This window comes from Lissotriton vulgaris, chromosome 2_1 (assembly GCF_964263255.1).
Source record: "Lissotriton vulgaris chromosome 2_1, aLisVul1.2, whole genome shotgun sequence".
In the NCBI taxonomy this organism is placed as follows: Eukaryota; Metazoa; Chordata; class Amphibia; order Caudata; family Salamandridae; genus Lissotriton; species Lissotriton vulgaris.
Window position 1 is genome coordinate 595,400,455 of NC_141687.1, and position 14,415 is coordinate 595,414,869.

General features: G+C 46.9%; 1 protein-coding gene across 1 annotated transcript in view; it reads right to left on the minus strand.

The window, feature by feature from the left end:
* Positions 1-12,500: 12,500 nt before the first annotated feature.
* The window catches only part of PEF1 (penta-EF-hand domain containing 1), a 39,954-nt gene continuing 38,039 nt past the window's right edge, over positions 12,501-14,415 (minus strand). Inside the window, exon 5 of the mRNA XM_086955638.1 lies at positions 12,501-13,748. Within this exon, the coding sequence (XP_086811764.1) occupies positions 13,519-13,748 (230 nt within the window). The 3' untranslated portion in view covers positions 12,501-13,518. The remainder of the gene's footprint in view (positions 13,749-14,415) is intronic.

Consider the following 14,415-nt stretch of genomic DNA (forward strand, 5'->3'; position numbering starts at 1 on the left):
TATATATATATATATATATATATATATATATATATATATCCAAAGAGCTGCAAACACAGATTGGGTGCAACGACAAAGTTTCCATCCAGCACCAAAGAAGCAGACACGAGCCCAGGGTAAGTGCAACAAAGCTTGTAGCGTTTATTCCTTCAAAAGTCCGCCATAACGCGTTTCACCACCGAAGTGGCTTGATCACATGACAACGTCGACAGATTTTACTGGACCTTATAAACAGCTAGCACATTGAGCACGTGATGCAAGTGTGAGTGACATAAAGAAAAGGTGTGTGACCCAGCAACATTTAAACGCTGTTTAGAAGATAGACTGCACATTGTGAAATACCACAAAAATTACAAAAATTGTTTTGACAAATTGATGGAAAGACAATTTAGAAGTGTACATCAATACCAGTAATGTCATAAGAAAATTTTGCATTTAAAGAAAAGAAAGGAAAATAAAGTTTTCTTTTCACAAAAATATATATCCGCATAAAATGCATGGCTTTCGGTATAAATACTCATGGAAAAATATATGTATATATAAATATAAATATGCATATGCTTCTTGAGGTACAAAAATATATATGTATATGTAAAAACATATAATTTCATTGAACCATATTTACAAATCCGCAATGTCGCGTAAGTGTGACACAATTCATATATTTACACAATGCATATTATGACATTCACTGGACAGATGGAAAAATATCGGCATAATGTCGTTGGGTTAATCAAAAATCCTTCCATTATATTGTGTAGGCAGTTCAAGAAAATGTTATGATTAGATACAGTTGCAAGAAGTGCATGAAAGTGCTATAAGTGCTCAAAACATTAGTGAGAATAATTCATAAAATGAAATACGGTTCTTAAAAAATCCTGAATGAAAAGGATTGAGTGAGAGGCAAAGGGTGGTTATATAGGGCAATTTATATAAGGTCTATTTCTAATTTAAACGAAATATAGACCTGAGGCATAGGGTGCCGATGATCAAAATGGTACACCCAATGCTGATATAATGCATCTGAAGAATAGGAAAAGGATGCAAGGGGCTGGTTAACAAAAGTGGTAGGGATCAACAGACCGCAAATTTCAGGCATGATGTTGGTAGGGGGGATGTGGCTAAAGGAAGTTAATTACAGGCATGTGTATAAGTCTTCAGTATTATTCAGACCTCCGGGGCTTTTACTGTTGAAATTTAGAATGTATCTAGTTTCCAACATTCGCATGATGCGTTCCCTATCTCCTCCCTGTTTCGTTTTTGGAACTGTATCGATGACATAATAATGGACCTGTTGTTGTTATGGACCTCACGAAAATGTCTTGCCACCGGGTAGGTAGGGTCGGAGTTGTTAATAGCTCTGATATGTTGGAGTACCCTGGCACTAGCTGGTAGTTTAGTGCTCCCTACATACCTTAGGGGGCAGGTACACTCCAAGATGTAAATGGCGTACTCTGTTTTGCAATGGAGGGATTTGGAGATCTTGATTTCCTTATTGCTGAAGGCTGTACAATAACTGGTTTTATTGATGCCATAATTACAAGCTTTGCATGTATGGCATTTGCTAAACCCCCGTGAGCTTTTTAGCCAATCCTTCGATGGAATAACCTCTGGGCAGTTGGAAACCAAACTATTGTGAAGAGAGATAGCTCTCTTGAAAGTGATACTGGGTTTGGCTGGCATCTTATGACCAATTATGGGATCAGAGCGTATTAGTGACCAGTTCTGGTTGATAATCTTGGTGATTGCGCCCTGTTGGATACTGTACGGCACAATGAGCCTGGCACCATCAGGTTCCGCTGGCTTAATCGCAAGTGGGGTGGGGGGATTTCTGATGGCTTTAGGAACTAGAAGAAGGGTTCTGTCCAGATCCTTAGTCTTGTCCATGGCAGTTTGGATAATGTGCATGGGATAACCTCTGGCCAGGAATCGCTCTTTGCATTCATATTGTGCTTTTGAGAGATCCGTGGGGTTGCTGCAGATTCTTTTAATTCTCAGCATTTCCCCGTAAGGGATGCTTCGAATTAGGTGTTTGGGATGGAAGCTGGTATAATGGAGTATGGAATTACCAGCTGTTTCTTTTCTGTAAAGTTTGGTTTCTAGCATGTTATTAAGAATGTACAATTCTACGTCTAGGAAACAGATGCTAGTTGGACTTAAGGTACAGGTAAATTTCAAATTGATGTTGTTGGTGTTTAACAAATCAACCCACTCAAGGGCTTCCTCCCTTGTACCTTCCCAGACAAATATGAGATCGTCAATATATCTGTAGTACATTTTCACATGTTTTTCAAACCACTCACCATGGGTCCCCTTTAGGACCAGCTCCTCCCAACAGCCCATAAAGATACAGGCATAGCTGGGGGAAAAGCTGGCCCCCATAGCTACCCCACGCACCTGTTGGTAAAATGTCTGGTTAAAGGTGAAAAGGTTGTGGTGAAGACAGAAAGTCACCATGTCCAGCAACATGCTATTGTGTTCCGGGCATCCATATATATATATATATATATATATATAAATATCTATATATATATATATATATATATATATATAGCGAAAGAGAGGCATGGAATCACATAAATCAAAATAAAAGAACGTAGGCCAGGGACTTCTCAAAGTAGTGGTAAGGCCGAGTAAGTTCCACAGGCTATGCAGAAATAGGCTTCCCATGAGGAACAACGATCTTCTAACAGGAAAAATCAGGAAATAAGGAGGAAGAATGGAAAACAAATAGAGAAAAAAATATGCATATGTTCAGCGTAGATCCATCCATATTAAGGGCCCTTCCCAGATCAATTCTAATATCGTGGCTTGTCTAGGGGTTTCAATAAACATCCAGGGAAGAACGTATTGATGTCAACAGGGTACTCAACTGCTCGACTGTGGGTTAAACAAACAACAATAGCCGGAGTCAAATCTGATGGTCGATTTTCAAAAGTAAAGGCAAGGGGAGAGAGGTCAGTGAGAGTGGGGGGAGGGAGGGAAGAAAGAAAAAGCAGAAAGAAGGGGCTGGAAAAAAGGGGGGGTAGAGGCAAACCGGAAGGGAAAGAAGGAAGGGGGGTAGAAGGAAAGAGGATCGGGTTGGTCAACACATCAGGGTGGTGGTCGGCGGGTAACTATTAATTAGGTCAACCTACTAGGGCTTAGAAGCAAATACTTTTACAAAAAAAGAAAGAACGAACTAAAGAATAACGAAGGCCTTACATGTAGCCTATCAAGGGGGCTATAGTGAGCATAGTACTTACTAGGTATAGGATCCAGGTCCGTCCAAAAAGGACATTGTTTCTGCCGCTCGAGTCGGAAATCTCCAAGCGAGGTAGAAAAACGTGGAGTCCCGGCACATAGTCGTCACTGCTGGGCGCGCGGTGCAAAAAGTCTGGCATAGGCTCCGACATACAGAAAAAAATTGCATGAACAAACACCAATATAATAGCGGATAGGGGCAATTCACAGAGGCAGCTATTCTTATGTAGAAGTACAAACTTCATATGGTCCGATGATCATCTGTGTCAACACAAATGGTCAGTGACGGCTACCGCCCCCCTCCCTGTATACCCACATCACCCAGAACACATTGACACGGAACAGGATTGTCTTTGGAAGGCGGGGGATCGCAAGACCCCCCGGCCGTATTTATTAAGATACATAATAATAAAATTATTAAACAAAATAACAATTTTATGCACAAATATTCAGGAACATTAGACACAATCATATCAACAAGTATGATAGGCTAACCTTAACAAGATTCTAATACAGCTTGTTTCCTAACTGAATCTAACATCCTCCTCTGAAAATGTTTGCATACTAACATTTCTGGCCATATGGCGAGGTCGCTAACCGGTGTCAGGTCCTACAAACTGCGCCCTTACCGCAGGTGCGCATGCGCAGCCGAGCCCATTAATTACTCGGTCCACCCGTGCAGCCGATCCCGTTAATAACTCGGTCCACCCCGTGAACTCCATTTAACCACTGAAGGAGGGCCCTTACTCGCATCATACGCTGACGTCATGAGTACGCACGGGGTGGCTACCAGCCTAAGGACAGCGTGACTCCCCTACCCGCCCCCCTTTTGCAGCACCAGTTATACCTGTTCTAGGAGGGGCCAGTGACCCCTCCCCCTGGGCGGACACCTCCAAAGGATGTCCTCAGACCTTAAAATAGCTGCTCACCGGTCATGACCTTACCGCCACAGGGCAGCATTGTTACCCGACGATCTGGCCTCCCCCCTTCCTATTCCTAAGAAAGGTCATACTCACCTCGCAAATCCCTCTAGCCATGCCCCCATCGACCACAGGACGTTTCCTAGCCTCAGTCAAGTGCACCCCGTCCCGCAGGTAGAAATGTTCCCCCCAAATACAGCCATGAGGTATCGTCTGCAATCAGGGGGCTCGACATAATTTGTCCAACTGTGTGTTGATCCTCTTTACGGAGTGATTCAACGCCTTGACCGAGTCCCCCCCCTCGCCACTGCCACCGAGGAATAAGTTGCGACCAAACTACCGTGCAACATGGGCATGTCCTGGCCACCCACCACGCAGTGGAGGTGATTTCCTCTATAAGGATGCGCCTCCCCAGTTTGGCCAAATCGTTCTCCCCCAGGAGAAGTATCACCACTGACGGGGGGCGGGTTGCTGAGATAAGAGTTCCTCGAAGTAATCTCTGAACTGGCTGATGCATAAGACCCCCCTCCGAAAGAAGGAAACAGAAAACCCCTTTTTCTCCGCCCTTCTCCTCCTTTCACTTGAAAGAAAAACATGTTTTGCGCGCCGCACATAAGAGTGGCCCACTTTCCAGGTCACCAATGTCAGTTGATCTGCTTGTCGCTTGTGTTGAGCTGCTGTCGTTCCTAGACACCCCTCGGTGAGTTCCTCTCCCGCGTGATAGGTTTGAGAAACTGCAAAAACCAGAAAATACCAGGCGTGAGTCACCTTGCCATGTTATAACATGTCAATCCGTACATATCGCTTGTAACATTCAGACGACCATCTCCCAATTCTCTTAACCTTATCTACTGGGAGTCCCCTTACAACTGCCTCAGTTGCTGCCCCAATTCTGAAAGAGTGGGTACCAAATTCTGTAGGATCCAAGCCTGCTTTTGCGACCGCCAACCCAAAGACTCTTCTAAACTGATACCTGGTCAGTTGTGTACCGTCGGCGTGACCCCGCCGAACCCTCCCGCTGCCTTCTAAAGACCTCTACATGCGAGACCGGGCAGCAAGGATTGGTCCGAGCTCGATGGAGCACTATAGTATCCCCCCGTCCCTCCTGGTCAGTCTTTGATCTTTGAATTGCCACCCACATTGTGTCCTCTCTGATCACAACGCAGGCCACTTGGAGGCCGCCCTGTTTGTCACCTTTTGACGTCGCTACCAACTTGCCTATCCTTAGAGCTCCATAGAACGCTAGTGCGAACGCAGCTTTGAACAGCAGCACCTCTCATGTTGAGCTACAGAAGCCATGAAGCGCCGATAATAGGGCTGTGAGCCTTACAAGACCTATCGGCTTTCTCGTATCCGCCGAGTGTCCCTGTATGCGGCGCCAACCCCTCAAAGCCTTGCGCACCACAAAAGTGTTTGTAGGATCCCTCAAGCCCTAGGCCTGTGCGAAGGAGACAGCCGCCCTGTGCCTATTTGCAGCTGCCGCTGAGTGCCCCTCTTTGTGCATCAATTCCAGATAAGCTAGAAAACTGTCCTCTTGCGCCCAGCTAACCTCCCACCCATGCCCCAAGAAAGTACAGTAAGACAAGAACGCCCCTTCGTATGCTGTCTTGATCCTGGGAGCTAAGCTAGATGCCACGAGGTGCGGTAGTCTGGGGCATCAATCTGCCAGAGAGCAGCCGGGAAATGTGCTGGCGAGGGGTCTGCTGCAGGAAGCTGTTCCCAGAATACCTGCATTTTAAAGCGAGAAAGGGCGTCAGCCGCATTATTGAGGACGCCTGGCACATGTTAGGCTCTGAAAACTACATTCCATTTCAAGCTTTGCAGCACAATCTCCTTTACCAAGCGCAGTATGAATGGACACCGTGCCGCTTGCTGGTTAATGTATTCCACCACGCTCATGTTATCCAACCAGAACACCACCGATTGATTGCATAGGTGTTCTGGCCAGACCATCAATGCTACCCATATCGGGAAAAGTTCCAGAAAGCCGATGTTGGTGGTCAAACCCCACAACCTCCACTCCTCAGGCCTCCGCTGAGCGACCCATTTGGTCCCCAGAATGGCGCCAAAGCCCACGCTACCAGCGGCGTCAGTCCATAAACCCAACTCTGCTGATGCAGTGGGGGGGCCGGGCCACACTATCCTGCCATTAAAGTCCTCCAGGAATGCCATTCATATCCGCATATCCTGGCGAACCTCAGATGACAACCTAGTGCGATGATGTTTCTCACGCAACCCTTTCATGGCTTGGGCAATAGAGCGTGTGAAGGGGCGAGCCATTGGTATGACCCGCAATGCAAAGTTCGGTTGCCCCACCGTCTCCTGCAGTTGTTGTAAGGTAACCTTGTCTTTGAGGAGGCACTGGCGCAGCGCTGCCCTAAACCTCGACACTTTGTCCATGGGCAACCGGAAGCACCCCTCGACTGAATCTATTTCAATGCCAAGGAATTCCAAACAAGTAGACGGGCCAACCGTCTTTCCTAGCGCCAGCGGGACCCCGAAAGCCCGCATGAGCACGCAAAATTCCTGCAATGCCCAAGCACACTCCCGAGTACCAGCCGCTGCTAGGAAAAGGAAATCATCTAAATAATGCATGACCTGTTTGTGGCCCGTCGACTGCCTCATGACCCATTCTAGAAAAGAGCTAAAAGTCTCAAAGTATGCACATGAAATGGAACAACCCATAGGCATGCACTTATCCATGTAGAATTTGCCTTCAAAGGCAAAACCCAGGAGGTGGTTGTCCAAAGGATGGACAGGTAGGAGACGGAAAGCAGATTTGATGTCCGATTTTGCCATTGATGCGCCCGGCCCTAATCCCCGCAATAATTCCACGGCCTGGTCAAATGAAGCGTACTTTACACTACAAATTCCCTCATCTATAGCATCATTCAACGATGCCCCTCTTGGTGCCGATAAGTTGTGACTCAATCTAAACTCGCCCTTCTCCTTCTTGGGTACTACCACCAGTGGTGAACACACAAAGTCGGGTACAGGAACCTCCTGGAATGGCCCAGCTATCCTGCCCAAGGACAGCTCCTTTCCAATCTTAGCAGCCACTACTGCAGGGTTATGCTGTACCGATAACCGATTCCTGCAATGCGCGCTGCCTGTGTATCCCCCTGCCGGGATCCGGAAACCTTGGGAGAAACCTTCCTGCAGTAGAGTAGCCGCTGTGTGGTCTGGATATCTGTTCAACCATGGAATCATTGCCAAGACGTCTATGGGAGTGGGACCAACCGTGCCTTCTACCCTATTCTGGTTTCTTCCCCCCTCTCTGACCTTGGTTACCATTTCTGGACCTGCACGTTGTCTCAGGATGGGAGGTGTGATCGCAGATTGCGCAGGCATGTCTAGATTTACATGTGCCAGCCGGCCTTGCACAGGAGCGTTTGTTAAAGTCCCAGCACACACCCCCCCTCTCCTCCCCACCCCACCTATTCTTCCCCGGGAAGTCGTTCCCCTGCGCTGACCGAAAGGGCGGCTGAGGTTTTGCGGAGAACACCTTGACTGCACTGGTGGACTGGGCCGGGGCCGTGTTCCCTGAGAACTGCTTATGCCAAGATGAGAGTCAACCTTGTCCCATGTCAATGATGAGTCAAATTCCTTAGATTTCCTAAAATTCACATCATACTCCTTCCAGGCCTCCCCAGGGTACTGCTCGCTCCACCCTACAATCCTGCTCTGGTAGCAAGCCATTGCTGCCTGTACATTAGGGGGGCATTCGACCGTGATAGCCGTAAGGATCGAGAAGGCCCTAATCCAATTGAGCAATGTTTCCTCCACCCTGAATTTAGCACACTCTACTCTCCATTCGCTTGGGCGCATCCATTCTTTAACTAGTTTGGCATTCTCCATTTCCCTATTGTCCAGCAACAGCGAAAAAATATAAATATACTTTCCCGCCCAAATAATTTCTTTCACAGCCCGGGAAACATGTTGTGCTAGATCCTCACTCCTGGACGGGATTGACCCGTCCCCCAAGAGAGTCAGAGCCACCTCCTTACCATTTCAGGACACTTGGGCCGGTCCATCTTCAATTCCGTTCGGTTGGGCGGTATTCGTACCTGTAATTGAAGAATAAGAGGGGCCCGCAGCACCCCCAACAGCCATTGCTGCCCTAATTTTTTCGACCATCTTAACCGCCTCAGCTGCATGATCCGACGTCGAAGGCAACATACCCCCCTTTTGCAACCAAGGCAATATTGCCTCTATCTGAGCTGTTAGTTCGGACGGGACTGGAGCTACAGAATCCGGCACTACTACCGGCACCACCGGCCCACCTGGGGGCACGCCCGGCGGCGCTGATGGGCTAGGTAAAGGGGCGGCCGGTGGCGGGGGGGCCCCAATAGGTGCTGGCACGGGGGCCGTTGGAAGCGGCCCAACGGGGGCAGACAGGGAGGGGCCCCCGATGGCATGGCAGGAGCCGGTGCCGCGGGAGCCGGGACTACCGGCTCAGGGGTGGTGGGAACAGCCGGAGTTGCAGGAGCGGGTGCGCTACACCTAGGTCTCTTAGCCTTGCTCCTTTTAGGTGAGGTGTCGAAATCCCCCCTTGGCAAAGGCGCCGTAATCTACCCTGTGGGCCCGCAATACCATCAATCCTCTCAATCATGCGAGCCTCTAGGCCGTCAACCTTACCCAACCTTTTATCAATGGCATTCATTCAACGCATCATGGCTTGCATCATCATCCCCATTTTTGTTCCCTTAGCCCCCTTAGCTCCTGGCATTCTGCTGCCCACTGTATGACGCTCCTACTGCTCGGATTCGAGACCCGTGGACACTTGTACCTTCAACAGACGGAGGATACGCAGGGGGCTGTGAGTACCATGCAACTGCGACCGCAACACACCGGCTTGTCCGATTGTCAGGGGTGACCAACTCTAACGTAGACCCACCCGGCGGCCACTAGAAGCAATGAAATGCGAGCCCCCCGCTCTCCCCTTACCGCCGACGTCCTGCGTATTCTACGGTCCCGTGCTCAACACCACCGCAGATGAATGCTCCGGAACGTACGGTCCACGCTCAGACTGTCTACTTCCAATGTCGCGCTCCCACACACCCCAAACAGCAGTCCTGCTTCGGCGCTGACCTCCTTCAGCCGCTTAACCGCCAATCACAACCTACATTATAAGAAAAGAAAATTAGGAAGCCCCGAGTGCGGGGCACGACAAGTATGGGGGAGGGTCCAGGAGACAAGAAGGGCGTTCCCCCCTCGTTTATTCCCGGGATCGTGGGGAGGGGGGCGGCACACCACCTCCCCCCCGCAGCCCGCCCCTCTGACCCGGAAGACTGCACCACGCCCTCCGGGTCAGGGATCGGGCGCCGACCGGCCGGTGGTGCGGCGCACCCCCCCACGTCATCATTGGACGCCGGGAGGTCACGCCCCCACCACCGGGAGGCAAGGGGAGAGGGGATCGCCGCACCGCCATGCGGGCGGGGTGGGCCGAGGGCCCCCCCCTTTTCATAAGTCCTGGCGAGGTACATGACAAATAATAGAGTTCAAGGTATCTGTCAGGAATTATGGGACTTGCATCAAATAATAGCATTTTCCCTGGGGCATTGTTCATTCAGTCCCTTCTTGACAGAATTGAGGAGGTAAATCCAGAATACCTCTCTCTTCTTCTTGATGGCAGTCAGATACTTACCCCGAGTGACGGAAATTCTTTCAAGGATAGACCACTTAAGATCAACTTCAGTGTGGTCCTTTTCCAGCCAATGACTGACCAGGGGGGCAGAAGCTTCTTTGGTTCGAATATTGGATTTATGCTCCCCAATCCTGATCCTATTTTGCGTCCTGTTTCCCCGACATATATAAGGTCACAAGGACATGTGAAAATATATATGACGTTCGCAGTGCGACAATTAGTCATCTCAAGCAGGTTTATAGATCGCTCCTGAATAGTAATGGTCTGGCCCACAATTGCATTAGGACAGGCCTGGCATGTGTGACAACGATGGTTCCCCTTTATGGGTTCCAGGCCTGTGATGGTTCTTTGACTGAGGGCAACAGCTTCTGGTATTTTGCCTTTCACCAGATGGTTTTTGAGATTCTTGTTTCTCTTAAACGCAAAGAGCGGTTTGGGGAGTTTATTCTCGCGGTCATCCATGTTTAGTAAATATCAAACGGAGTTGATGGTTTGTCTAATCTTATGGTTAATGTTGGAGTGTTTAGTTACACACACCAGCTTATCCATCTTTTTGGTCTCATTGGTTTGAAACATGGTTTCACGGTTGAAATATCTTGCCCTTTTGAAAGAACCTTTAATCAATTTAGCAGGATATTCAAGTTAGGGATACGTGGTGAGACAGGCATTGCAAAACAAACCCAAGCCTACTGACTGACAGGTCACAGGTGGGATTACACTTAGCCTATAGACAAACGTGCACCCAGCTAAACTCCCTGATCGATTCCACAGATAGGTAGTCACACCACAAAAGGGACCTTGGAGATTAGCCCCAATCAGATTTTACAAAAGGCGCACGCTCCCAAACTACAACATAGTTGCTTGCAACATTTAGTTAGGAACATTCAATCAGGACATGACATTTACAGCGCATAGGGTGATTACGCGCTCACCACACTGGACATCTGGACATGGGCCCACTGGCCCACACTAGCTCTCCCCGAGGTCGAGAGCCATCTGTATTCGCCTTATCAGATGGTTGCAATTGTTGTTTAAGACTATGATGTTTTCAAAGAATGTCAAAGTGTTTTATTGTACCCACAAAATGTATACAAGTGTGGTCAAAACGTCTGCACTCCAAGACTGTCTTTAGAAGCGCCTCTGTTGATACTCTCCCGGCTGCTGCGTTTAATTAAACCAACGCTTTCCTGTTTTGCCAAACGCCTCATCTTTTCATTTATAGAAGGTAAATTCATATTAGAACAACACTACATTAATTTGTGGGAATTGAGACAGACGGCAAAGACCCACTGCTCACTCTCTTAATACAAACACACTTGCATCGAACTTCTACTAAGACCTCCCGGAGTCGCTCCTTAAAACAAGAAGAATTACCATTAAATATTAAATACATCACTGCACCGATCCACAGACTGTGGTCCACTGCAACTACAGCTACGGTCAACAGACAACCACAGAATAGGGGGAGAGGACTTCCCAGTATCCTGATAAACCATGCAATAAAGATGCGAAGTAAATACATATAACATGATATTATGCGCTGTGACATTCTCAAAACTGCGTTTGCACCTGCTTTTTACTAATCAACGTAGTATTGATTTTCTAATGAACGCTAAAGTGTTTTAAAGTGAGAGACAACTAATGTATGTGAACACTGCGCTGATTGGCTGTTTCTTGATGGGTCCTGGATAATCAGTTATTTCGACAATCCAGTTTATAAATCCCACACAGACCTCCAGAGGCAGGTTTTAGAACACTGCATGCAAAAACGGTCAAAAAACACTCCATTTCAATTCAAAAAGTATATACACGTGCCCTTGTATTAATTAACGTTAACTGCGACGCCTTTCTATTTGCAAAACAAACATGAGGAGAGGCAACGAGAAGAGAATTGATAGAACCGTGTTCCTGTATTTTAATGTAGAAAAGCACCATTAATTGTTGGTGTACTATTTTTTGTAAGATATTATCTGCATTTATTTCCTAAAGCACTGGGATCCGTGTCTTAACAATATTTTAGGATGTTAAAATATGCGAAAAGTAAAGTTAAGCCACAGAATGAGCGAGACCCATACATTGTATAACATTCCCAATCTTTAAACTGCCCTGGTGTCTATGTTGGCCCTGGCTTGCCACACAATTCTACTTGTCTTGCCTATAACCAGCACAGGTATCATAGAATTCCACTTCAGCTAACTTGAGTGCAACATCTTGCTGTAACCCTCAGCCATGCTAGCACCTTCCCAACACCACAGGTCTATGGCTAAGTATACTTACTTACTGGCCAGACTGACTGCAAAGAGCAGTGGGTGCTTTCTCTTCACCACACTAATAGAAAGAATAGCCCTCCTCTGAGCCCCGTGGAAGGCATGATCAACACAGAGATCGAAGGAGAACAACAGCTATGTAGTAAAAACACGAAATTACAATATGGATGGACAACTCCAGCTTTCTTTCAGTGAAATAGTATAATTTCCGTTGGAGTGAAGCACACCACTAGGTACAGCACATGTTCTTGAGTTATGGAGCAGAGTCCATACCCATACTTCACTCCTACTGCTCGAGCATCTTACAAGAGCTTACATAACTTACCTCGAAGAGCCATTGCAGAGATTTGGGCAGAAGACTGGGGATCATAAGGTTACATACTTTAGCAAACTCACAAAAAACACTTAGTATACTCACACATGTTTGCATATACAAAACTTTATTGAGCTAAACATCTCAAGAAGAATGCCCTCAACTGAAGCGTCATTCATACAAAAGTTTGGCCCGGTTTCAAAACGGAAGTTGTGTCCATGATTTGGCTTCTCTTAGAAATGCAGTCCAGGAGAGCTCGGAGAATGTTTACAAGAGCTAGTCTTTCCGAACAACTTTGAATACTCCACTGGGTAAGAGCAGGGGCTGGTCACAAGCAGGCAGAATCCATCCATAAAAAACCCCAAAAGGTTACCACGAGAAGAAGGGAAATGTCAGTTGCTGTAAGGCAAAGCAACCCAACGACATTCCATCCCCTCCCTACAACCCCCATGACATTCTTTCTTAAATCTACTTCGTACACGCTAGAAATGGCCCGGCCCGCCTCTATTTTTTTATCCTCCTCATCATCATCAAGAATATATTTCAGTTTTAAGTTTTGGACAACAGGTTAGTTAACAACACACATTAAAGCAAGCACCTTTTACTTTTTGATTGGGGAAATCTGAATGTTTTTCTCTGGTTAGTGAATAGGGCTTAAGTGCTTAAAGTGTCACAATCTGAATGGGGCAATTCAAAATGGACGTGTAGGATTATTATCAAAACAAAATCACTCTGTTTTTTAAAGTCCAGTTCCTCCCAACAACACACAGCTACCCAGTCCAAGTCTAGGAACAGAATTTCAAGGGGAACCTGTAAACGCACATTTTGGAGATTACTTTTTATTCTATAGTTTGGGTCAATTTACTTTCTGTACGTTAAAACTCATTCTGGCTTAATGCCTGAGGCGCCTCCTGATGATACACACAGTTACAGAGCATGGGAGTCAGGAAAACAAATAACGGGCCACAACTCAGCTCTGTGTATACATGTCCAGGTACGATTTCGTAATAAGCGGTTTACTTTATTAAGTCATCTGGGGCCAGGTCGGATGAGGCCTCGGATGCCACGTGCCCCGAGCATCCATAGTAGAGTGTCCTGTGGCTAGCCCACAGCTGTTCAGAAAGCACATCATAACAATCGGGAGGTGGTCATGATCAGGAAGTCCTCGTAACTGATGCGAATGTTGCCCGCCATGGCGCTGTCTTTCTCCCGGAAGGCCTCCGTCATGGTCTGGAGCTGGGTGCAGATCTGTATGAAGCGGTCCAGCTGGATAGTGGGATTGGCCGATCTTGTGCAGTATCGGACCATCAGGATCTGCGTGAACTGGGGACTCAGATTGTAGCCCATCTGGGAAAGCGCTAAAGGAAGAAGGGAAAAACAACACGTGAGAATGTACACAGGCAACCGGCTAACAGATTTCACAGTGTACAGTCAAAGTTCAGTTTTGGAACCAAAAGCAACTACCACCGAATATGGACTACAATAGAACCACGCAATGATAACGGAAGGCCCAATTATAAAACCAGAACATACAGAATCAATGTCATGTCCCTGACACAAGAATATCTAAGCATCGCCCCACCCTTTTCCAAGGTAGATCTGAAGCACCGCCCAAAATATGACCTTTAGTTAATCAAACCTCCCCTTCAGCAAAGAATGACCTAGAACATTGTTCCCACTTTACCAAGAACAGCCCAAAGCTTTACCCTTCTTGCTTTATAAACCAAGAATGATTAACAAAGTTTGCTTCTTTTATTCAAGATTGCCCTACATAATTTCCCTTCTACCAAAACATTTCTTAAAGCATTGTCTCTGCCCTAAGTATTTTCAAAGCTATATCTTTGACTCAACAATCTCTTGAAGCTAGGTCTCTTCCAATAATGTCCTGAAACATTGCGCACTCGCCCAAGAACGAATTGTTGACATTTTCCCTTAACAAAAAAAACATAGGAATGTTCCAAAGCAATTTCTCATTTGTCATGTTAATCCAGGAACTTTCTTAAGCATGGTCTATCATATGGAACG